Raw genomic sequence first — 24,239 nt, 5'->3', positions numbered from 1 at the left:
TCCAGCTGGAGGTACAGCAGTGGGATGGTGAGAAAACACTGATATCAGCAAGACACTAGGGATCAGCTGCTGGTGTGTGTGTGTGTGTGTGTGTGTGTGTGTGTGTGTGTGTGTGTGTGTGTGTGCGCATCCACCCCTCCTCCAACGTCTAGAGGGACAGTCCTGCCTCAGGACTAAAACAGCCGTCATGTCCCTCTGAGGTCAGCCACCTCAGGTTTTCTACAAGGTTTGGTTCCGGCTACACTTGAATTTAAAAAGAAAACCAGCAGATTTTATACTCTTGCATCAGCCACGGTAAATGGACTCAATTTTATATGGCGCTTTTCTACCTTAGCGGCACTCAAAGTGCTTTACAGTGTCGTCTCATTCACCCGTTCACACACTGATGGTGGAGGCTGCCATGCAAGGCGCCAACCTACTCATCAGGAGCAATTATGGGTTCAGTATCTTGCTCAAGGACACTTGGACATGGTCACCGGGGTCGGGGATCGAACCAGCGACCCTTTGGTTGGTAGACGGCCACTCTACCCCTGAGCCAATGGTGGTCTCCATCAGTAAGAGCCGTACACATATCTCTTTATGAACACGGGTTCAGACTAGATTGAATTTGCCAGAGATTAAAAGCTCCGCGTCCATCGCTGATCCTTTCAGTCTGTTAAATTAGTTTGGAACGAATGGATGGAGACGAGCTTGAGAAGTGTGCGTCATATTTGCTGTTGCTGTGGAACAAAAAGTAAGGAAAAAAAAAACGGAAAAAAAACCCCCCACATTCAGTCTTGGAGCGCGCTGACCTGTCCATCTCGGAGAAAGAGGAATTTACAGCGGCGCCAGATTGTCACTGGTCTACGACATCAACAACACATCAGACTGGAAGGAAAACAAGCCTTTTATTGGTTTTAATGGAAGAGACATATCCTCCAGCCTTGTTCAGGCCAGCCAGTGCAGTCACAGCCATAATATTTCATACGTGTAGAAGGCTTGTTGATCGTCGCAGCTGGAGACGTCCCACTCTGGCCGGCATGTCCCATCACTGGGACGGACGCCAGCTGCTCTGGATGCAGCAGGACTGAACGCAGGAGTCACCAGGTTCCATTCTTTGCTTTGCCTGTTTTTGTGATCCGGGTTTAAGCGGTTTGGGTTTACAAAAAAAGAGTTACAAATTTCCAGCCGAACTAACGAGAAAAAAAGCCTGTTGGAATAGTCGTCTGTCCGTTGATGCGACTGACCACACACAGACATAGTCTGCATAAAAAGTACAAAGACTGCCGCTCTTGCTTTCTCATCCCGAGGCGAATGACGCTGCCGCGACGCTGCCCGAGGGATTGTTGGTTGAGCAACACCAGACTGAGTCTTTATCGATCCAGGGGTTGTGGATCAGGTTACGCCTGGATGGTGCTCTTGGCGCTGAAGGCCATGTAGTAGACCAGGATGCCAATGAGGGCAGCCACCACCTCAGTGGACACCCACGGGCCGCTCCACGCACCCTGACGGGACATTAAAAAAGAAAAAAATATCACGACAAAGAGGAACAGCTGGAGATGGAAACTCGTCAGCCATGACCACAACTCCGTGTACTCTCAGGTGATTGTGGACCGATCAAACCGAACTCAAGAGCGTCACATTCATTTTCAACAAGCAGGTCCTCCAATATCCAGCAAGAGGGTCCGTCAGCGGACATCTCATCGCGGACCACCACAGACGCACCTATTTATCGGCCGCGCATCAGCAACTAGCTGATGGCCGCCACTGAGATGGCTTCCAGCGGTGGCACTGAGCGATGCTTGAAGTAGAAAGGCAGAGCAAACTAAGAGTTGGCAGACTCACCCTGTGGTCAATGTTGACGGAAAAGAGAGGCTGTATGGCGTTGACATCTTCATTGTTTCTCTGAGCCTGAAACACAGCGCGCGCGCGCACACACACACGCCATTTTTTAATTTCACCTTTATTTCATCAGGGTTAAAATCATTGCGATAAGGCTTCTCAAGGTAGCAGCACACGATTGACATAGTTAGGACAGACAAAAGACAAATAACATAATTGGGACAGACAGGGTAAGAAATGTAACCATAAAATAAAAACCAGAATTAAAAGCAGGAGCAGAGAGTTTGAAATGTACGCCTGAGACAGGATTTGAACTGAAATGAAAGCTGGGATTTTGAGTGATTTCTGAATGTCATTCCAGGCAACTGGCCCACCGTAGCTGACACAAGTCTGACCAAACCCTGCATTTACTGACGGATCATCGAGGAGAGCATACCCACTTGAGCGCAGGTTCTATTCCCGACAGGTGAATGTTAAAAGTCTATTAATAAACCAAGGAAGCCGGCCAAAAACTTCCAATTAAAAGTGACAATCCTTTAGAAAACCAATCACTAGCTGTGCATCCGCTATGAGCTCATAGCTCAGACGTGCGGTACCAACCTTGCGCAGGGCGCTGTAGGACTCCTCATCGAAGAACTTGACCTGGTAAGTTCCAGAACTGGCCTGTTTGTGGGGCAGGCTCCAGGACACCTGATGGAGGGAGGACGTCAAAATGTCTTTAATCCTACTTCAGCCACACGTGGACCAGCAAGAGTGACCTGAGTGTGTGTGTGTGTGTGTGTGTGTGTAGCAGTGCTACTCTCAAGAGAAACTGAGTGAAAACCACCAACTAAACTTTGGTTCCTGCTGAACAACAGTTCCATGCGCAACAGAGGGAGAGCAATCATTGCTGGAGCAGAGTTTCTGGTCATGTGACCTCATCGTTTAGGGACACAAAGGTTCATTTTAATTTTAATGCAAGAATCAATCAGGACAGGAACGGAGTCGGCAGCTGACGTCACAGATCTCAGGTGATAAACCGCAGGAACACTAATATATCAGACTTCAGGACACTGAACCATGGAGGCTCATCGTACCTGGTACTTGCCGACGTCTTGGCCTCTGGTCACAGGAAACTGTCTTCCGTTGACATCGGCATACAGAGTCACACTCTGCATGGAGGAAAGGCGAGTTCGTCACTGCCAAACGTCACCGGGGCACCGTGATGTGCTGAAGGTTCCTTACCTGGGCTCCGTTGGCACAAGCCAGGCTGAGCTCCACGATGAAGACGGACTCGGAGGAGATGACGGCGTCGGAGGTGGTGTAGGCCGAGGGAGTGATGGCCGGGTCGGTGCAGCTCTCTCCTGTCACCAGAGAGGAAGGTGAGCCCCCAACTACACCGCGAACGAGTTCTCGAAACGCCTCAGTGACATACCGGCGTTCATTGGGGGAAGCATGCGGGGATGTTTTGACGTTAGCGAGCTGCTACGAGCCACATCAGCTTAGCACCGAGGCTACAAGCTAACCTACCTGGTTCCCTCGGGTTAAACACCGACTTACCCGAGCATGCGACCACCAACAGGGCGAGGAAGGCGGCTATCCGGGTCATCGCGGTTTCGGTGAAGTTTCGTGATTTTTTTGTGTGTGTTTTTTAAGGGTCTGGCAGCTGAGACGTCCTGCTCTTTTCTCAATGACTGAAGAAGTCCACCTCAGCGTACCGCTGTGACACCAGTGCGCCTGCGCAGCAGTGACGTGGCCTGGGAAACGTCCTCCACCGACACGTCATCAGACTCAAACCAGCAGCACACGACTACCACAGTTTCCCTCAGACGGTTAAATGTGAATTAATTTCAAATATACTCACTGCCCTTAAAAAAGATTTCTTGAAATGATATAAATGTTAATATATTTTATATTAGAATACAAATATTAATAAATAGAAATTAAAAAGACGCCACAAACACAAAGTTTGCAAGCTGGAGGGTCTCCTCCGTGTGCTCCTGGGTGATCTTGAGTCAAAAATGAAACCACACTGAATGTAAATCAAAACTCGGAGGTATTAAAGTTGGAGAACATCAATGCACGGTTCCCCGACAAATGAATCACTTATTAGTTTCTGATTGTTGGGAGGCAAAACAGATTCTACGACTTCATGTCCTAAAACGATTGCAGACATTCAGGCTGTTTTAAATGACCTAATTCCCCAAAACTGAAGCCTTATGACTTAAAAACTGTTTGTCTTTTAAAATGTCAAAAAATACCGAAAAATATTCATCACAATTTCAGAGAGTCTCAGAGTCCAGAGTGACATGTTCGCACAGCTCCCTCTGTCCACCCACCCGTCCAAAACTCAAAGACTCCTCACTTTCGTCCACAACTGGCAACAAATCCCTACATTGGAGAGTCTGGAACCAGCAAATGTCCATTTTGCTTTAAAAACAAACAAACAAACCTGAAATTAGTCATTGAACAAAATAGTTGGTGACTTTCTATCGATTATTCAATTATAATAAAATAAAAAGTTCAAAATTCTGATTTAAATCGTAAGTGATGTTTGAAACGGTCCAGCAATGACTCTCTCTCACACACACACACACACTCCCCTGAAGGTAAAATAGAAAATGTCAACTGTGTTGCAGGTCCATAGATCTCAGCTCCGATATTATCACGTCAGAGGTGTGCATCGCACCGCTGTAGACGCCGTTAGTGTTGGCGCTGGTTAAAGTGTCGCGTCATGCAAAAATTTCTGGACCTTTCGTTTGTAGTCCCACTTGTCTTTCGGTTGTTGCAGTCCAACCTTTTCACGGTTCTCTCGTGATAGATGGTTTCTGCAGACGTTATTACATGTCAGACCAGGACAGCTGCAATTCAGCACCCACGATGTTTCCGTTTAATTGTCCTAACTCATGATAAAGTCCTCTGCCCCCCCCCCCCAATGCAAGTGCAACAAAAAAAAAAAACTTAATAGAAAAGAGTAGACAAAATATTTATTTTGCACGTTGCCTAAATATACAGACAAATCAGCAAGTTTGAAACAAACTACAACAATCCTATACACGTTTCGTACAGCTACAGTTTCACAGGATTCAGACTGCAACTCCATCGCATCTTGGTGAGCAGACGTTTGGCTGATAAACACCCACACAGACGCAGATGTGAAGTTGCCACATCGAACTGTACATTTCAAGTATTCCGTATCGTGCAGCAGCAGGTTTGCAGTATCATCGAGGTCCCGCTGAGCAAATCATGAATGAAATCATTTCTGCGCTACCAGGTGAGCAATCTCACTTTTCCAGAAATAGGCGCACCGGAGGCTGCTGTCGGAGCTCGTCGCCCTTCCTGACGCGAGTCAGCCTCAGTCCAGCGGATCCGCGCCTCTGAACAGCCCCGCGGGCCTCCCCCTGCGCTCCTCACGCCTCCCCTTTCTTTGGGGGGCTTGGGCAGTGGGAGAGGAGAAGGCGGAGGAGGGGTCTTTCTGTGCTTGTTTGGAGAGAAGCTCCTTGAAGACAGAGTCCATCTGGCGACAGACCTCCTGCGAGATGAAAAGAAAATACGATGAGAGGAAAAAGACAAAAGGGTCTCTGTTCTCCTTCCAGCTCATTTCTGGAATACAGTTGGCCATTATTAGAAAATTTGACGCCATTTTTTTAATCCATGCAGTTTGAATTGGTTTATTGTTTCTAACTAATGGCTTTGGCAGTAATACTTAAGTCATTAAGTCTTTTACGTAGGTTGGGATTGGCCGGTGTCATCCTGCTCCACTCCACACTTACTATACCTTAACTTTTACAGTTTCAGACTTGAAAATGCTGAAAATCAGGATTTTAAATTATTCAGAACTCTGTCACCAACTCAGCCGACGCCTTTTTATAAAGTGATGATCCCGTAAATTTGTCAGTACAGCAGTAAATAATCCTGCATGAGCCTTTAGTTACAGTGAATAAACATTCGTTGGGGGTGCCTTGCCACAAAGTGTTAAATGTACTGAATAAATGAGAAGACAGTCAGACCTTGTCTACTTGAATAACATCCTCAGGGGAGACGTGTTCCTGAGTCCTGCAAGTAGAGAAGCGAGAACATCCATATTAACTTCCTCACCCAAACAGAATTATTATTACGTAAGGCTGAGTGGCACTCACTCTGAGCGCACACAGCCTGGGGACTGGAGGCGCCGAGGCTTGCCCTGTGGCCCAGTGGGAATCTGGAGCATAATCTTTGCACCCGAGGTGATGCCGCCCCCTGCTGGTCCAGATGTAAACCTCATTGGGTCAGAGAAGCCGCTGCTGTTGGCTGGGAGACTTTCTGCCCTTTTCTGTAAAGATGCCATTGTTACACTGATGCTCGGATCAGCCGAGGATCCCGCTTCCACGTCTGTAGCACAATATATTGAGACATTATTTCCTCTGGATAGACGCCACCACGTCCTGATGGGCAGATGAGCAGCTTAACTCACCAGCTTTACCCTGAGAGTTCTCTGCCTCCCCATCTCCCTCCTCGATGACGGGCTCGCTGTGAGGAAAACACCGTCAGATCACCTGTTCAACTCCTACTCCACATCGAGTCGTCGTTTTCTCACCAGTCGTCTTGTTCCAGGGTCATGCATTTCTCATACACAGGCCCTCGTACTTCGCTCTGACTGGGGAAGATGGTCTCGTGCTGCAGGATGATGCTCTTCACCAGGGCGTTGATCTGAGGCTGCAGGGTGACCATGTCGTCGTCATGGGCCCCTCTGACCAGACTGGGGCCAAAACAGATGGCCAGGTTGTATGGCTGCATCATGTTTTCATCACTGTACTGAGACACACTGGAGGATGAAGGACACACACGACATCAAAGTAGTTGAGCCAAAACTTTAACTGCCGTTTTACATGTTCCAACGTAGCTGGACGGAATGGTGACACTTGCAGCTGATAATGTGGGTTTGGGTGAATGTAGCGATGCACAGCACTGGCTTATTTACTGAAACTTTACATTTGATGATGCTTACTGACGTGATATCCACAGTCTCATCGAACAAACTGAGCACCGCATGTAATTAAAGCAATAAAGCCCATAAGTCAAATATTTATGAGTTGAGCTCTGATAATATAAAGCTCATCGGACTGAAATATTAGACGACGACCAATATTTGCTGATAGCAAGCAGATATCATCCATCCCTCAAATGTTACTCATTTAGTGGGGCAAAAAAAAAAAAAAAAAAGTTTTTCACAGTTGTCCTGACCAAAATGTTGCGCTTTGAATCTAGAAAAACAAAAATCCATACCAGGGCCCAGCGATACCCAAACATTAAAAAAAAAAGAAAGAAAATTATACCAATATAAAATGTATAGCTTCTCATTAAACTGTTCTTCCTTGAAAGGCACATTTCACCGTGTGATGACATCTTTCCAGCTCTACTCACTGATGGAGAAAGGCGAAGAGGTATCTCATGACGACGATGACCGGCTTGGGGAAGGAAGAAATGACTAATTTGAGCTGAGCGGCTCGCTCTGCCTCATTCTTCATTTCTGAGAAAATGTGATGAAAGAGAAGTTGTGCTTCACTGGCATGTATTCAACCGCATCCATACGAGCTTCCGCGCGTACTCACGAGCACACTCCAGGAGCTGGCTGGTACTGTCGACGGGGAAGAGGGGATTCTCTAAACCTCTGAAATACAACTTCAGCACTCCAGCAACAGAATCCAGGTTATACATCTGCTCCACCAAGGGGTCTTCTCCTGCAGGAGAAGCCCATGAAACCCTGCCTCACATTAACGGTGGTGATGGGGGGAGGGGGGTTGTTATGACGACACATGTAGTCACTGCCAACATACGAAATCAGGAACAGCCCTACCTCGTTCAAACGCATCCCGCAAACTGTTGACCTCCATCTGAGACCCTGGTACCCTGAATATCCCCTCGTGGTGGAGACCTGAGGAACCAGTGCAACGTACTTAAAGCCGCTGATCGCTTCTTTTCCTTGCAGAAGGGTGCTAAAGTCGGGATTTTGACATTCTACAGACAATTTGACTGCCATCATTTGAAATGCCCTCAGTATATTTGCAGAGCTCTGAGCACAGCTGTTTTACTGTTCTCACCATTAAGGTTGATGAAGCGAATGCAGCTTTGCACGACGATTGGAATCTGTTGTCCCGATGCCTGAGGAGAGCAAAGCTCATTATGAACATTTGATACGGGACTCCTGCTAAGCTTTTACACCGGAGAAGAGGAACAATCTCAATAGACCAACAAACAAATATAGACATATTGAAATTCTGGGTGCACTCGTACCTGTATGAAGGACAACAGGTCTCCATTGAAAAGTCTCTGGTTGTGCAACAAACTGGTACTCGAGTGGTTTTTCCTAACACGCGTAGACTTTCCATTACCATTGTATCTGTAGAGCAAGACACCAAAGTATGAACTCAGTTTATTCCATGTAGTCATACACTGCAGATGTTCTACTATGTTACTGTCTTCTAGAGCATATCAAGCCCTGAAAGTGTGTGTATCTTCACCTGGATTGAGGTCTAGATGATGCCTCTGCTAGGAGAAACATAGGGATTAGAGGCTGAACTTCAAACCAGGGAAGAATAAAAGGAGAAATCAAGGCAAGGAGAGTTTGTGGCATTGACACGTAAGGAATGCAGAAGTGACACCTTTTTCCACCGCCACTTTCAGCAGGTCGTGTTTGGCTTGAAGTTTGGACTCCAGTGAGCTGCCAACAAGGTATTCTTTGACCCTCTGAAAAATAAAACCAGTTGTTCCCATTATCACCGTCATCACTGTCAACTGAACCTGCAGTGATCAAGCAAAAACCACATTCAGTGGTAGTGGAAGTACTCAGTTCCTTACGCACCAATATAAAGTGCTCTATTACAAGTATGCATGGAAAACGCCTGGGCAAAACACAAGTTGGCAGATAAATAAGTGTTAAAGTTCTGCATTGGTTCTCTGAAGGATAGTGAAGCATCAGTGTGTAACCTAATTTAAACATACACTGATATGCATTTTTATACACAATCAAGGACACCATCAGTGTGAGGGGTTGTGAGATGATTCATGCGAGAAGGAAGAAGAAAACTGTGAGAAGATTGGAATGATATCCCCATTTGGCAGTGTTTGCATCTGAAATGTGGCCCTGATGACACACGTGCTTTAGGAGAGGTCTGAAGCCATAAATCACTGTGCAGTTGTCAGTCTTGTTCCACTGCGTCTGCGTGGCAGCCAGTTTGCCCATCATTCCCGTTCTTGTGCGACTCTGGGTTTTTATTTTCTAAAACAGACTCACAGTGAAGTAGAGGTTTTCTATCTCCTGTAGGTTGGCCCTGCGGCGGGCCACACTGGGCCGGGCCGCCAGGTTCTCAGTGCTCCCATCCTCACATGCAGTACTGCAGGGCTCCAGATCATCGTCACTGATATTGTCCAGCAGCGACGACTGGGTGGCTGACATGCCCTTACTAGCCTGTGACATCAACAAAGACAGCAACAGATGCCGGATGGGTCTTCAAATCAGAATATTGACACTCGACTTATTGTGTCAGTGTTGTGTGAAAGAAACGCTCAAATTAGCTGCTGAGCATAAATGAAAAGTACAGATAGTAGCATGAACTGCATAGATATTTGAAGCCTCGGACAAGCTGCCTTAATGATAGTAAAACCGTAGTTGCTTGATAAGGGTTGTATGACATGCTTTACCGTCTCCGTTTCCTCAGTAACGGCTCGCAGTCTGGTTTGTATTTGTTTGAATCTGGTCTCAAGGTCACATCTCATCTCACACTCTGCGCTGACCTCAGAAACCTAGGAGACAAGAAGGATGTGAAAAATCCACGTGAAAGGCAAACATGCAAGTGTTGCTGCAGAACACACACCTGATCTTCCTCGTGAGGCTGATAGGGGAAGCGCAGCGGCATGCAGAAGGTGTTGTAGTGGTCCTGCAGGAGCGTGTCTCGGTCGTGGCACTGGTCCAGTGATAACACAGATCCCTGAAGTTGTTCCAGCCCCGTGCTCAAGTTCTCCTGAAACCGCCACCTACTGGACAGGTAGGCCTTCATCACACGGCCCACAGAGAGGTGGTAGCCGACATCTGCACACTGGGGGAGACAATGACGTGTCAGAAAATATCACCTGGGGTTTTCAGCTCATCTCACATTTCTAGATGCATGTAATGTATTTTGGGGCAGAAATACAAGGGTGTGAGGTGATGAACTCACATCGATGAGCATGGAGATGTCCCGGAGGTAGTACTTGTTCATGGAAGCATTGGCTGCAGCCAAGTTTAGGAGGTAATCATTTCTGGCCTTGCTGCACTTCAGGTTTATCTCCTGGACCTTAGCTTGTCTCTGGAGCACACAAACAAGTCTCAGTGAGAGCTGAAATAGACACTCATGTTTACGTAAGGTGTTCATTTACTTTTTCTATCAGCCGCTCCACTTTCTTTGCACTCTGCTTCTGCTTTTCCTCCAGTTTCTCTGCGTCCTTCAACTTCCCCTCAGCACTCACATACTCGGAGTGGTACTGGTAGTACGTCCGCCATGCCTGCACAAAGACACATCCAGCAGTGCTTTCCTGTGCTTGTTTAGAAAAACAGGAAATCATTCGGCTGATTGTTTTCTCACTTACAGTCTGGAGTTCTGTGGTAACCTTAAGTAGTCCATCTTGAAGCTGAGTACAGATGTCTTTGCTCTGGACGCCCGGGGCAGAGGCAGAACACAGGAACACAGAAAGTAAGAGGCAAAGAAGAGGTAGTTCTGCTTGTGTCAGACAGGTTACAGGTGGAGACTTGTCCTGAATGAAGGGTTATGTTCCTGGCTGATGGGTCAGTACCTTCTTGGCAAGACGCTGTGAGTACTCCAGGCAGTGTGCGAGCGGATTGATAAGAATGGTGTTGCAGCTCTCACCAAGTCTGCTGTGGTCCCGACTTTCTTGGCGGGTCTGGGATAGCAGAGCCAGCCAGACCTGAGCCACAGAGTGACTGCTGGGTTCTTTCCTGAGCAGAAGAAGAGGCACATTTGGAAGATACAACCTACGTGACATAACAGCAACCTGTATTAAATGCTGTACCTCTTGATCCTGTTTGTGAACCTCTCAGCTAGTTTTTCCAGGGAGCGGGAGTACTCGCTTTCGATCTCACCTCGCCGTCGCAGGTAGTCTGTAAGGTCCTGCAGCTGCTGGCTCTTCTGCTCCAGCTGCAAGTCCAACACCTTCAGTTGGTCTGCCAGCTGGCATCGCACCTCTGAGACAGTGAGGAAAAAAAGGGTTTCAGCTGAGGTGAAGAACCAGAGAAACAGACTATGAGTCACTGGGCGAGAAACACTTTGCTCAGGTTTTTACTGCACAACACATGTTGATCACAGTCGAGATGGGGTGTGACAAAGAATGAAAGGTTGCTGTGCAAATAATGTGTTACCTTTGATTTGTGTGTCGTAGTCCACCATACCAACCTTCTCCTTCCTGAGCTTCACATGGGACGCCATTGTTACTCCAACTGGATGGAGTTCTGTATGAAACAGTCATTCATGTATCATCTCACCATACTGTAACTGCAGTACCAGCCTCTAACTCTAGTGTCCTACATGTATGCAGTCAAGTCTGATCTTTGCTGTGCCTGAGCAACAATCACAAGAGCAGTCCTGTCCACCAGCTCCGCCACAGAAAAGCCAAACTCTACCTTTGTCTGACTGAAAAGATCTCCAGGAACCAGTGACCCTCTGGTGCACCCTGATGAATGGCAGACAACTAGAGAACCAGTTGGCATGTGCAGCCTGCAGCAGCGGTCACGCTGCAGAATAGCACAAGGTGCGAAAATAGCTCTAGCAACATCTCAGCTCCCCTAAAAATAGGGTGAACCACAAGTCGTACAAGTCTGAGGAGATGTTTTGTGCTGAAGACTACACGTGGTTTTGATATACTTGTAAACTACTCCCAGCAATCATTTTGGATTTCTACAGTTGATTTCGCAGAATTTGGAAGACTAAACCATCAAAGACTTACTCCAGTTGAGCGGGAGAAGGTTGTTCTGAGACTACATTCTTTGGAGCATAACAACAGCAATAAAGAACGGTCTATTGGACAATCCCTGTGCGATACTTCAGCATATGATCTCAATGAATGACAGTGTCACTTATTGAAACAGACAATCCATCAACACCTGATGGATCACATCATTTGTGAAGGAAGGCCTTTAGTGCTCATGAGAAAGGGGAAGAGTATTTTTGCACCAAGTCATAACCTAATGTACACAAATCTCTCTCTCAAACACACACAACTTCCCTTTTTCGTAAAAGCCAAACACCGAACATCAGCATTCTTCTTTAGCTGAAATCGACTCTCTTTTTCCCCAATTCAAACACTGTCAGGTGACCTGCTGAAATGACAGCTGCATTACAGTAAACCTTTAAACTCTCTTTTCCTTTCTCATTTTTCCAGGCTAAGTCACCCTCTTCCAGTAGCCCCTTCCATTCCTTCTCAGTGTGATCAGCAGTGAATCACCACCTCCTGTCGTCACAATTTACTGAAACCTTTTATTAAATATAGCCCTGATCTTAATGGAGCTGGGTCTTTCTGTGGCCGCTGTGTTCATGTTGATCACGTTTCTTTTGGCTTGCACTTGTAGCGACACACATACTGTAGATCCTGCCTGATCTATGACATGTTGACATCCCGAGGGCAAAGTCTCTAGCCAATAACAACTTAACTGCCACAACCAAACACAACAGCGCTCGTTGCTCCCTCAAGCACACTGACACATGTCTATGTGATATATGGGGTCAAAGAGTCCTGTTCTAATGAGACGTATCTGTAAAGGAATAAAGTTTAAGTCAAAGTCCTACCTGCCCAGGAGCAGTCTTGACTGGCCTCTTCCTCAGACTGAGCCAACTAAATAATGCCAGTTAATAGCACAGCAACAGTTTCACCTCCCCCTCACATTGGACACGGATTGATGTGGGTGGAGTGGAACTCATCTCTCTGACTCTCTCACACTCACTCTTTCACTCACTCGCTTTCACACCCCTCATTTCACTCCTTTCCAGTTTTAGGCGTGTGTGTGCACGTGTGAGTGCAACGACTGAAAACCTTTCTTCGAGTCAAGCTTTTCCTCGCTCTCATACTCCCTCTTGACCTCCTCGGCTTTTCAGACCAATCATACAGCAGCTGTGTTCATTGATTTGTCCCTCCTCTCTCTGCTTGCTCGCAGGCTGCAGAGTGAAATCAGCTGCTGGAGTGTTAACTGAGGGACTATATATATCTACTTAGTAACTACACTTTATGATGAATAATTTATGGCTGCTGACCTTGCACACCCCTCATGATACAGGGTCCCATTAAAGAAACGGGTTGGTAACGAGTATAATAAAAAGATGTTCTGAACGGAACTGTGGTTTTCTCACCTTTGGTGTTTTGAATGGAACAAACTCATATGAGGGCTTTCTTCTCATCTAACAGCCAAGCTTCCAGAAAGGTCAGTGAGCATAATTTGTTCTTATCTGTCATGTACTTCTCTCTCACTCCTACTTCCTTCCTCTATCAGGCAGCAAGATCATGTTGCATAACCGCCCCCCCACCCCAAAGAAAAAAGAAAAAATCCACGAAACTGACACATTTCGGCCAGTTTGACAAAACGCCAGACTCCACTTCTATGTTGTGTCACAACAACAGGAGTTTTCATGTTTAAGTTATGCTGCTTCCTCCTTTGATTCCTCCAGATTAAAGACGCTTAAAAGGATTTCCACAGTGATTTTAGCTGTTAAAGTTTCCCACAGCAGACCTGACATTAATCTTGATTACGTATGTTTAGGGTCATCCCCGTGGTGACCGTTGGGGAAGGCTGGTGTCATTAGAGTGCAAAGGTCCATCTGCTGTCAATGCTCTCTGAAACTGGGTCTTTATTAACATTTACACCGGTACTCGCCAAAGTGAAAAAGGACGTCAGTCGGTGTGTCTTCACCGGGACCTCCAGGATACTTAATGCTCATCTCTCCATTTCTTCTTGTGGTCCCTGCCGGAGCAAGTGGGTTCCAGAGTCGAGACCCAGCCGTCCCAGTCCCTTTGGTGACGACACTGCATGTTTTGCCTGAGTCTGCGAGGGTTTCCTTCAGGTGCAGATAGATCAGGAGGCTGGGTTAAACAAGGAGGATACGTTTCTGCAAATGACGATAAGGTCGTGCTCTTTTCTCTTTCATCACTGGATGTTACAAATGAAACCAGTAAGATGAAATGGAAAACCTGCAAAATCACACCACTGCTGCTGGGAAAAATGCCCTCAGGTTTCATGGTTCCATCTGCCAGCCGCGCAATCCAGCTTCGGTTCAACGATGCTAAACCAAAGTCTGTAGGTGACTCGCTCGCTGTTTGATTTGACTCAAAAGTGGTTGCGTTTCCTTGATGGTTTACAATATTTCTTTGATAAATGTCTTAAAATTAATTTACTTTACAGTGTTTTTAAATGCGTTGTACTGTTTTTCAAAGTGGGAAAAGGAATGCAGGGTGTCAAATTTGTTCTGTCAAAGCTGATCAAGTATTGTCACATTTATCAAATACAGTAAAAACTAGTTTAGAACACAATTTCCAGAACTGAGCCCCAACATCCTTGTGTGTTGATTTAATTAAAACAACATTTGATAAAGGCCAAGAAAAATTGTGAGGTTGCATTTGTTCAGCGGTAATGAACCACTAGGGGCGTCAGTATCTGGTCTGACCTCCGTTCGCCTCCTGCAGTTTGACACATTTTGTTCGCAGAGCTGACAGCAGCCTGTGGATCCTTTGTCCGCTGCTCCTAAAACACAGGTTCCAGGGAGGTGCCGGGCCTCTCCGAGCAGCCAGGACAGCATCTGGGCATCACAGTAGATATTCCCAGGGTCTCCCTAAAATAAATATTTCCTAATTTGATGTTGATTTCCATCTGGGTGGAGAACGGTAATCTTCTGTCTGCATTCAAATAGAGGATCCTAACCACTGTAACATCAAATTCACATTGCTCTGATACTCGTGTTGGGTCCTGAGTTAAAAAATAAGTTTTCTCACTATCGATAAATTAACAGCTGCTATTCTCTGGAAGTATTTGTACACAGCTGTAGAGATTTTACTAACTTTCATTCATGCTCACCGGCTGGAATAACTTATTATAGTTTTGTTAAATTATCCAGAAACATCATTTTGTTGACAATGACAACAGTGATCCAGTGAACGTGGAGGTGAGCGATTCAGTTTTATTTCAATTCCATAACACCCCGATTCATGTCATTACCCAGGTTCTTCATCACTTGAGGGGAGGGTGACACCAGCGGCTTCGATGCACAGTTAGTCACAGTTGCTAAAGCCGGATGAAATTTTGACAAATGGAGATAAAAAGGAGATTTTAAAAATGTCTAGGACTGAGCGTCATTGTGAATCAGAGGAGGAATCTTTAACGTCTGTGCTTTCCGTCGCCTCGCTGACTTCACTCAGCTCTTTACTCTCTCCCCCGCTGTCTCTCTCGCTCTCCCTCTCCTGGTCGCCCGATCCAGACGAGCTCTGGCCAGACGGCGCCTCTTGACCCGAAACACGCACGCCCGGCTTTCTCAACTGTGGGTCATAAAAACATAAACACGGCATTCATGATTATAATCTGCTCGTCTCGTCACGCTGCGACGTCACCCCAGGCGACAGGCAGCCGGTGAAAAATCAAGTCAGCAGAGCGCCGTCGTGTGTTAGAGCCATGAAGAATCAAGTCACCTCATCCGCCATGTGGGCCAGGTCTCTCTTCATGGCGTAGGCATCCTCTCCATCTGCGTAGTATTTAGGTTCTACCTCACTAATCCTGTGTGGGAAGAATAACACATCGGCTGCAGTCATAAATAGCCAAGTGCCGGGTCTGAGGCCTTCGCCTGGTCACAGTTCACCTGAGGATGAGAGCGTCTCAGCAGCACAGAGGCATCATTTCAGGCCGCATCACCTGTTTTAGGCATCAACAAACTACCGTAGTTATTTTGTCATTTTCTCTCACTGCTGTCAGTCACCCGGACAGGTCGAGGCAGACGGCCACCCACTGTCAGCCCCGGTCCATACCGGTTAAAAGGTACTTTCTTTGTCTGCGCCGTCACCGCGTCTCTTTAAACTGAATTATGGAGTAAGATTCTCATTCAGCTACATTTGGGAATGGTATCACCATGAGATAACGGCTCACAGTACTTCTATCTTTATGGAACTGATTGTGTTGTTCCACAGTTGAGTCGCATCATGTTGTGTGGTGACTGACTGGGCTGGGGGGGGTGGCTCCGCCCTACTCATGACCCATCCTCTGGATTTATAAGGTGACCCCAGTGTTGTGACACTAAATGTATTTGAATCAACTGTATTTTTAGCTACAATAAATACATTAATAAAGGGTCCACGTTACCCTCCAGTAATATTTTCTTTCTAGAATTGCAAAGGAGGTTTTGAAAGACAAATTTTGTGTTTGGTATTTGGTTCCTTGCAGTAGAACCCCACTGATATTGAGTTTCTCTGACTATTGATACTGGTAAAATGCTGTGATTCCTTGGTATCACACTTGCTGACCTCAGAATTGCTGAAAATCCTGGTTATGCTCCCACTACATGCGTAACGATGATCTCTAGTATTTATACAGTGACACTACCGGAATAAAGTTGACATTAAAAAAAAAAAAAAAACTCACTGGAATTTGAGTGTGTTGGAGTACAGATGCAGAGCTGCCCGGTTGCTGTGAGGAGGAGAAACGATCAGTGAGGAGCCAGAAGCACTGGCACATGTGGCGAAAGCATAAACACACACAGGAAAAGTGCAGCCGCTCATCTGAGCGTAAAAAAGTCAAGGCACATTCACAATACCTTTTGCGAACGTGAAGTGAGACATATTTAGCATTGAAGTTTTCTATCATGGCGCGGCTAGCCTGGTCCATGAGCTTCTGAGCCAGACCCAGACGTCTGTGGGAGCGCTTCACCGCCTGGGAGACACAGAATGGTTTTTGATCCCCGGTGGACTTGATGACATCTACTTAATACACAGGACTAAGCCTGTAGCCCAGACTCACCAGCGACGTGATGTGTCCGTGGGGTACATCATCAGGGTCCTCCTCCCTGGCGAGGACACAGGAGGTGTTTAGAACCAAACACACAACTTCGTTCAATGTCAGAAACACAAACACAGGAACTCACATCTTGGCCAGCACGTATCCCACTATTTTTCCATTTTCATCCTCTGCAATATACGAGAGCTGAAACGAGGAAAACGGGCCACATGTGACACAAAGACAAACCTCCAGACTGAAGGAAAAGAGCAGATGGGGCAGAGTCTTTAGGAGGAGAATAACCTGAGGCCAGGATAAGCCGTGGTAGAAGTAATACTTCATCTGGTAGTTCTCTGGGAGACACAGCAGGTTACAGTGCTGCATGTTCATCAGGTCCTCGGGCTGCGATGGAAGGAAGAAAACGAGTGGCAGAAAGAGAAATGACAGAATGCTAAAACCTTTATCAGCAATATTTGGTAGGCTAGCATGTGTGGGTAACTAGCTACAGACAGCATGGCTGCCGAGAGGCATTCAGGAAGCTTACCCTCGCGTTTCGTATGTTCATTGTGTTAAACGTCTCGGTGTTTGGAACAGAGAACCGATACTCGACGAAACAATTCTGATCTATCAATTCATAATAGTTCCTCTGAGAGGTCAGGCCGGCCTGTGTCGCTAGCTAGTTAGCTAAATCAACTGGCTAGCAAGGAAACAGGGGAGGAAGGAGCACGTCTTAATACCGGAAGTTATTTCTGTCTGGAACTTCAATGTAAAACTTTTGACCCGGGAGTGCAGTTTGTGTCGCATGCAGAAAACCACGAATTACCTTTATTTTGAAAATCCCATTCACCTTGATGTATTTTATTAAATCAACACGCTTACTTTATGGAAGTAATGACATAAATACGTTCTGTAACAAGAAAAGACATTTTATTACACGTTCATTCTACCCCACCACACCCACATCCGTGAAGGCCATCACGACTTTGTTTTTTTCTTATCAAAAATCACGAAAAAGGAACGTGTTGATCCTGTTCAGTTTAATCAATACACGTTAATATATCAGGGGAAAAAGCATCCAGCGTCCTCAATCACTGGACCCCAAAAGCCATCGTTTCTAAATGACTCATTGCAGATGTGTTTGTAACATGTTTACAATATAAAATGTTGTATGTGATATATATTCAAAGAATAAATGTAAGTGTATATAAAAACAAAAGTATAAATCCATTAATGCGTATTAGTGCGCTACAGTAACATCAATATCATATTCTTGCATGTAAATGTTTTGTTTGACTGGCTTTTGTTGTTTGAAATATTTATTTTCTTTGTTGTTTCTTCATCTTTGCATCTTGAAAATAAACATTTCAGTCAATCAATCTGTCTGTCGATCTATCCATCAATCAAACTTTCCAAACACTCCAGTAAACTTCAGGTCCATGCAGGGATCCAATCGCGTGGCTGCTGTGTGGCGCACTTGTTGCGGGGAGGGAGGGACTGTCGTTGACGTATTTTTAGAAACCCCTGCTGTGTCAGGCGGAGTCTCGTCTTGTCAGGCGAATAATGTCGTAATTGCGTCTTCTTCGTCTCCCAGATGAAGATGGAAAGTTTGAGATAAGCGTTGTTGTTGACTGATGGCGAGATGAGGCACCCCGCTGCTGCTCTGGGGAGGCACAAGCTGGATGTCGAGGGTGAGTCAATACGTTTCTGGAGAAAAGAGCAACGCTGCAAGCGCCTTTGAACCCCGATGGAGGCAGACCTGAGGCTGGAGTCAAGTTTGTGGGTCGGCAATAAAAGATACCGCGCCGTTCTGACGGGCTGGAAGTTCCACTGGACCGAGTTAGATAAGAAGAATCGCGATAAGAAAACAAGTAGGTGGAACTCGCACTGTCTAAACACCACCAGTTGTTCTTAGTGTCGCACTCACAGCAGCAGCTCCAACACAAGTTGTCATGACGTCAACTTTTTTTATTATTATTGCTCAAATAGTAGTTAAATTGTCTGAGGGAAATAATTGCTGAAAAATTCCCTGCCATGGCTAAGCTGTTAGGAACAGGACTGAGCAGGAGGGGTTTTGGTTTTTTTGTTGCCCAGGTAACACCAGGAACAGCAAAAATCTTTACCCCATCTCAGGTGTTCCTGTGGACTGTTGGGGTGAGGGAGTGGGTCGGCGAGGCAACACGCAGAACAAGTTGAACAGCTTAAACACGACTTACAACTTCTGATGCTTACTGGCAACACAGGCTGGGGAGGAGAAGTCACACACCTCCGGGAACAGGACAGTTCCACAGGGGTTGTCCTCCAACTACTGTCTCAGCACTCAGAGGCCCAGATGATTTCCTCCCTCTCCCCCTCACACACATGCAGACAGAGAAAGTGTGTATCTGTTGGAATAGCACACAACACAGATATCAGTGTGTAACGTGCATGCTGCGAGCCCTTTTCACTTGTCATATTAGCAATCTATGATAAAGAAGCACTTTTTGAAAATGAACCTCAACCCAAAGCAGGAAAACAAATCCAGCTGTCAACATCTGTGGATGTGTGCAGACGTGTCAGCGTCCAGTGAGAGCCCTGACGCTGGACCAGACGAATGAGATGGAGCCCTTAATTACTCTGTAACAGGTAGACGAGAAGAAGGTTGTCAGTCCTCGAGGGGTTAAAGGATCAGCGTCTGTCGTGTGTGCTTGGTTTCAGCCTCGGTGTCGGTGGCAGAGGTGGTCGGGGTGGAGGACGGTCGAGTGGAGATCCTTCCCCAGAAGACTGTTGAGGACACGGACAAAGACTTCACAGGTGGGTTCTCCTGTGAGAAGCTCTGGTTCTGGTCCAGTCTGAGTCCATATTCAGAGATCTCTCAAAGAAAAAGCACATCTGAAGCATTACATATTGTGATTTATGTCTCCATGACCCTGCTGACGGGAAAAGAATGCACTGAAAACATAACCAAATATACACATATACGAAAAAGTTAAAACCAGAACCCGAAAATACTTGACAAACCTTAACATGAAAAAGTAATAAATCAAAGCAGAAACACAATCATTTGCCGCCATTTATAATAAATACTAGAAGCTAAGTTTAGTGCCACAGACGGGGAGGTTACAGGTGTCACCGTAGCAACGGGACAGCGAATAAGTTGAGCATCAGGAGATGGTAATTATGTAATATGAGGTGATAAAAATGTACGTAAGATACATATAAACAACGTAAAAAGGCAAAAAACGAAAAATAGAAACCGTGAATTCAGAGGGGAATCAACCGCTAACTTATGAGTGATGCCCTGAAGACATCCTCCTGGACAGCTCTACGCATCTGAACAGCCTGGTCATGCTCATGACTTCTGGAAATACATTCCTCAGATCAGTCGGCCTGTAATATCGTGGAAATATGAATCTGATCATCTCTAGGAAAGAGAACCCAAGCTTAAAACTTGACGCAACAATAAATCCCCTGGACCTGATGTTTTTTTGTTGTTGTTGTTTTTGTTTTGTTTTTAGAGAATTTGTGCTGCTTTTTAGCCGACCCACTTGAGAACTTGTAGTCAGAAACTTCTTCAGCTCTGCTTTGAGTGAGAACCTGACAGGAAGTTGTTGCTACTGCTTTCTCAGGCTCCGTGCGATGTTTTTTTTCCTCCAATACTGAAACCTTTTGGTATATTTATGATTTGCCTGAGTGCTGATTAATTTCTAATAAATTGCCGCTGAGACGCTTGAGCTTCTCTTGGGTGACTGCAAAGATTCACCTGGCAACACGGAGCTTGATGAGCACGACATGAAGTCATTTGGCGAGAGCTTCTATCAATCATCTGAGTCTTGCGCTGATACCGTCGATATTCTGGTTTTACAGCATTGGTTCACATCCTAGAATAGAATAGAATGCCTTTGTTGACATTGTATGGTCAGATGCAATGAAATTGGAGTGCAACTCCGATAGATTCCCTGTGATTCCCTTCCAGTTTTCTACGTCAAGCGTAGCAGCAGCAGGGGGTCCCATGGGTTGCTATGGATACTTGGCTCGACCCAGTTCAGCTGCCCGAGTCGGGTCCTTAGAGACCAGTGGACCAAACATCTGAAAACAGCTCTCAAAACTCACAGTAAGGATGGACGAGTAAACCAGTGGATATTATTATCATTATTTGCTGTGGATTTCTCTCATGACCCTCGTGCATCTTCCTCAGGTCCGCTGCGCCCTCAGAGATTGTTGGTGTTCATCAACCCCTTTGGAGGAAAAGGGAAAGGAAGACACATCTACCACTCGCTGGTCGCCCCTCTGTTTGAGCTGGCCGGCATCAGCTCCCACATAATAGGTTAGAAACTCAAATGTCCCTTGATGAGAGTTTTATTTCATGTGGTTATTGTATTGAATCGCTACGTCTGACTGGCGTTCTTTTTTGTTTAGTAACTGAGCGGGCAAACCAGGCGAGAGACCACCTCCTGAAGAAAGATCTGACAGGCTTTGACGGGTACGAGCTTTGTATGAGTTTGAGAGCGTCCAAACAAGCGAGCAGCGAGGCGCTGTGCTGACAGAAACTCTTGTGTTTGCCTGCGACAGTGTGGTGTGTGTGGGTGGAGATGGCATGTTCAGCGAAATACTGCATGGTGTGATTGGGCGGACGCAACAAGAGGCAGGCCTTTGTGAGAATGATCCCGGTGTAAATTTACAGCCTTGTCCGCTTCATATCGGCATCATCCCTGCAGGTAACCACTCAGTAACCATTCATGAGCCAGTGGAGTCAGATTTACACCTGTGACACACACTCACGCACACACGCGTGCACTCACATGCATCCTGTTGCTTCTGTAGGCTCTACTGATTGTGTGTGTTACGCCACCGTGGGAGTGATCGACCCTGTTACTTCAGCTTTGCACATCATCATTGGTGAGGATGCAGCTGAATCACGGCACTATTTTTGTTGTTTTTCTTTAATATTTTGGGAAATGAGCACCATAAATCACCCGCATCGCTCTGTTTGGTTGTGAAACATCTTCATCTCCCATAACACCCTGCAGGAGACTCTCAGCCATTGGATGTGTGCTCAGTGCATCATGCTTCAGCCCTTGTGTGCTACTCCGTGTCTCTGTTGGGTTATGGCTTCTATGGTGACGTACTGGCTGAGAGTGAAAAACACCGCTGGATGGGACCTCTCAGATATGACTATTCTGGTACACACAGATGATTCATTTCTTTTACAAAGACGAAACTGAATTTATTTCCTATTTTTAGCTCTTACAATAAGCCATTGATCCTTCATGTAAAAAAATCACATGCATGTGGTTGTTGTAGTAGTGGTTTGACCCGGTCTCTAAATTGCAGTTCCTTTTTTTCCAGGCACAATGGTGTATCTGAGCAACAGGAGCTACGCAGGCGTAGTTCAGTATCTACCAGCAGACCCGCTGCTCTCCAGCCCCAGAGACAAAACACGCTGCCTCTCAGGGTAACACACCACCTACTGAAAATGACACTCATTAAATTGCAGACCATTTAGAACATGAAATAAATCTCCAGCCTTTCTGTTTTTCCTCATCCCAGTTTAAACTATGCAAGGATGAGGACAAATTTAACCTTAAATTATTTAAATGTGAAGGGGAGGCAGTGTCGGAGAGAGAAGCATCATTATTATTCAAGTACCAGTAAAACCGCTAGTGACATTGTGACTGCACCCACCTGCAGTGGATACTCAGGTGTTGGATGCACCTTAAGGAGGGTAGGCGGAACCATGGGAACATGATCTAGTTGAAAGGTGAGCCACGGTCTCTCGTCAGTCTCCAATGCCTTCGTCTTCATCTGAGGCAGCGGCCTCTGGCTGTCAGCTAATGGTTTAGGAACTTCCTGTGAATGGAAGCCAAAGTCAAGTATCTTGTTGTGTCACAGACAGAGTTAAAACACTGTGTTTGTGTGTGTGTGTGTGTGTGTGTGTGTGTGTGTGTGTGTAGGTGCAGTGTGTGCTCCAGGAGCACAGAAAGACTTTTCCCCCACTCTTCGGATTCAGGCTCGCTGTACAGCTCCCACCTCAGCCAGCTCTCTGGCGACTCCGAAGGTAACAAAGACACACGTTAAAAGTTTGTGGTTTACATGTTTCAGCATGTTTATCACATATTTACAGTCTCTGTCAGCAGCATTATAACTCACTCTGAGGCTTTTATTTTTTTCCTACTTTCCCCTCCAAATTAGCATCTCTTCTCTCTTTGTCTCTGCAGAGGAGTGGGTGAGTGTGGAGGGCAGGTTCAGGTGTGTCTCTCTGACATGTATGTCCAGCTCATGTCCCAGGAGTCCTCTTGGTCTCTCGCCCTCAGCACACCTGGCAGATGGAACAGGGGACCTTATCCTAGTATGGGACACTCACCCGCTGGGCTTCCTCAAATTCCTCTATAGGCACACCAGCACACAGGACCAGGTCTGAGCACTTTCACATAAAAAGGCAAAACCAGCATGTTTAAACCCCGCCTGACCCCATCATCCCCCTTCTCTTAGTTTGACCTGCCATTTGTGGAGGTCCACCGAGTGAAGGCCGTCCGCTTTGCTCTCTCTCCCTGCAAAGAGGAGGAAGCGGATGAGGAGATTGCAGGGCCGGTTGATGTGATAGACGAAGAGGACAGAACTCATGTGGAAACTATAAACAAGAATGGATCTCAGCAGCACCTGGCAGAGAGAGACACGCGGCAGGAAATGACACATAAACAGAAAGCAGCCGCTCCGTTCCTCTGTGGTCTGTGCTGCAGCAAAGCTCCTGCTGCATCGGTGTGGAACTGCGATGGAGAAATTCTGTCTGTCACCGACATCCTCTGCAGGTAAGAAAGCAAAGCCAAGTATCTTGTGTTTGGGGTTATCCTGGTGTTCACTGTCACTGAATGTGAATTGTTTTTGCTTCTTCTGACAGAATTCATGGCCAGTTGGTGCGTTTGTACGCCCGGGGTATCGAAGATGGAGCCTCCATGCTCAGATACGGTGAGGATGAGTGACAAGGCAGCCTGCAGAGAAGAGTGCCTCTGGGGTGATGAGACAACAATGATTGTGTGAACAGGCTGACAGTGACCTGCGATAGCCAAGATGTTTCTCATATTTCAGGTACCAGCAGCCCAAGAAGACTATTTATTCTAGGGTGTGTGTGTGCGTGTGTGTGTGTGTGCGTGCGCAGACTTTTAATACAAAGGTTACAATGATCTGAAGTACACTTTTTTCTGCACAATGAACTGATGTGACCTGAATCTGTTTACAGTGTGTGTGTGTGTGTGAAGATTTTGCCCTGTAAACTGTATTTATGATCACTTGAGTGTCTAAAACGGGACTAAAAGTAAAAGAAATACAATAAAAGAGCTGACCTGTCTCCTTTATTGGCAGCAGGATGTCAGCGATGAATTAAGAGCAGCTACATGTTTTCTTTTGTCGTCATCAGTTGTGAAAAAGTGAAATAAAACAAAACAGATTCATCTTCAACATTTGTGAAACAGTGCAA

At 46.1% G+C, this 24,239-nt stretch overlaps 4 protein-coding genes across 6 annotated transcripts; 1 reads left to right on the top strand and 3 right to left on the bottom strand.

The window, feature by feature from the left end:
* Positions 1–868: 868 nt before the first annotated feature.
* ssr4 (signal sequence receptor, delta) lies at positions 869–3,549 on the bottom strand. The gene is made up of 6 exons (XM_086212796.1): positions 3,361–3,549; positions 3,046–3,164; positions 2,898–2,972; positions 2,422–2,511; positions 1,825–1,890; positions 869–1,484 (listed from the first exon to the last, which is right to left on the bottom strand). Exons 1-6 carry the CDS (start codon positions 3,407–3,409, stop codon positions 1,380–1,382), a joined length of 504 nt encoding a protein of 167 aa, XP_086068922.1. The 5' UTR covers positions 3,410–3,549; the 3' UTR covers positions 869–1,379.
* A 1,229-nt stretch (positions 3,550–4,778) lies between these two features.
* On the bottom strand, positions 4,779–12,937 carry LOC147256592 (rho GTPase-activating protein 4-like). Of its 2 annotated transcripts, none has more exons than XM_086214723.1 (22): positions 12,615–12,937; positions 11,192–11,281; positions 10,846–11,017; positions 10,609–10,771; positions 10,405–10,467; positions 10,195–10,320; positions 9,996–10,124; positions 9,654–9,875; positions 9,481–9,582; positions 9,074–9,247; positions 8,442–8,526; positions 8,301–8,328; positions 8,074–8,179; positions 7,881–7,941; positions 7,637–7,714; positions 7,392–7,520; positions 7,204–7,309; positions 6,377–6,604; positions 6,254–6,309; positions 5,940–6,171; positions 5,811–5,856; positions 4,779–5,332 (listed from the first exon to the last, which is right to left on the bottom strand). In XM_086214723.1, exons 2-22 carry the CDS (start codon positions 11,256–11,258, stop codon positions 5,156–5,158), a joined length of 2,550 nt encoding a protein of 849 aa, XP_086070849.1. In that variant the 5' UTR covers positions 11,259–11,281; positions 12,615–12,937; the 3' UTR covers positions 4,779–5,155. The 2 variants fall into 2 exon arrangements, with proteins under 2 accessions (XP_086070849.1, XP_086070850.1); XM_086214724.1 differs by having other exon boundaries at positions 8,301–8,325.
* A 2,033-nt stretch (positions 12,938–14,970) lies between these two features.
* On the bottom strand, positions 14,971–17,537 carry naa10 (N-alpha-acetyltransferase 10, NatA catalytic subuni). 2 transcript variants are annotated; one of them, XM_086212794.1, is made up of 8 exons: positions 17,334–17,537; positions 17,093–17,191; positions 16,938–16,996; positions 16,814–16,859; positions 16,611–16,726; positions 16,439–16,483; positions 15,496–15,580; positions 14,971–15,354 (listed from the first exon to the last, which is right to left on the bottom strand). In XM_086212794.1, exons 1-8 carry the CDS (start codon positions 17,352–17,354, stop codon positions 15,163–15,165), a joined length of 663 nt encoding a protein of 220 aa, XP_086068920.1. In that variant the 5' UTR covers positions 17,355–17,537; the 3' UTR covers positions 14,971–15,162. The 2 variants fall into 2 exon arrangements, with proteins under 2 accessions (XP_086068920.1, XP_086068921.1); XM_086212795.1 differs by having other exon boundaries at positions 14,971–15,345; positions 17,334–17,535.
* A 770-nt stretch (positions 17,538–18,307) lies between these two features.
* On the top strand, positions 18,308–24,158 carry LOC147256590 (ceramide kinase). Its single transcript, XM_086212793.1, has 13 exons — positions 18,308–18,657; positions 19,484–19,579; positions 20,742–20,879; positions 20,964–21,092; positions 21,185–21,248; positions 21,338–21,483; positions 21,590–21,664; positions 21,796–21,948; positions 22,115–22,220; positions 22,720–22,823; positions 22,984–23,180; positions 23,258–23,574; positions 23,664–24,158. Exons 1-13 carry the CDS (start codon positions 18,534–18,536, stop codon positions 23,743–23,745), a joined length of 1,731 nt encoding a protein of 576 aa, XP_086068919.1. The 5' UTR covers positions 18,308–18,533; the 3' UTR covers positions 23,746–24,158.
* The last annotated feature ends 81 nt before the right edge of the window (positions 24,159–24,239 follow it).

The sequence above is a fragment of the Aulostomus chinensis genome, chromosome 9 (assembly GCF_037954235.1).
Source record: "Aulostomus chinensis isolate RoL2024-O1b breed Wild chromosome 9, RoL_Achi_v1.0, whole genome shotgun sequence".
Taxonomy (NCBI): domain Eukaryota; kingdom Metazoa; phylum Chordata; class Actinopteri; order Syngnathiformes; family Aulostomidae; genus Aulostomus; species Aulostomus chinensis.
This window is presented reverse-complemented; position numbering and strand designations above follow the sequence as displayed.

Excerpts from the sequence above, each read along its gene's own strand:
- naa10 (XM_086212794.1), bottom strand. The coding sequence starts at position 17,354 with ATGAACATACGAAACGCGAGG. Across the intron at positions 16,997-17,092 it reads ACGGCTTATCCTGGCCTCAG|CTCTCGTATATTGCAGAGGA; the intron begins GTTATTCTCCTC and ends TCCTCGTTTCAG. Across the intron at positions 16,727-16,813 it reads ACGGACACATCACGTCGCTG|GCGGTGAAGCGCTCCCACAG; the intron begins GTGAGTCTGGGC and ends TGTGTCTCCCAG.
- ssr4 (XM_086212796.1), bottom strand. The coding sequence starts at position 3,409 with ATGACCCGGATAGCCGCCTTCCTCGCCCTGTTGGTGGTCGCATGCTCG. Across the intron at positions 3,165-3,360 it reads GTTGGTGGTCGCATGCTCGG|GAGAGAGCTGCACCGACCCG; the intron begins GTAAGTCGGTGT and ends CTCTGGTGACAG. Across the intron at positions 2,973-3,045 it reads CTTGTGCCAACGGAGCCCAG|AGTGTGACTCTGTATGCCGA; the intron begins GTAAGGAACCTT and ends TCCTCCATGCAG.
- LOC147256590 (XM_086212793.1), top strand. The coding sequence starts at position 18,534 with ATGGAGGCAGACCTGAGGCTGGAGTCAAGTTTGTGGGTCGGCAATAAA. Across the intron at positions 23,181-23,257 it reads ACACCAGCACACAGGACCAG|TTTGACCTGCCATTTGTGGA; the intron begins GTCTGAGCACTT and ends CCCTTCTCTTAG. Across the intron at positions 23,575-23,663 it reads GTCACCGACATCCTCTGCAG|AATTCATGGCCAGTTGGTGC; the intron begins GTAAGAAAGCAA and ends TTCTTCTGACAG.
- LOC147256592 (XM_086214723.1), bottom strand. The coding sequence starts at position 11,258 with ATGGCGTCCCATGTGAAGCTCAGGAAGGAGAAGGTTGGTATGGTGGAC. Across the intron at positions 8,527-9,073 it reads TAGAAAACCTCTACTTCACT|AGGGTCAAAGAATACCTTGT; the intron begins GTGAGTCTGTTT and ends TTTATTTTTCAG. Across the intron at positions 6,172-6,253 it reads GAACTCTCAGGGTAAAGCTG|ACGTGGAAGCGGGATCCTCG; the intron begins GTGAGTTAAGCT and ends ATTGTGCTACAG.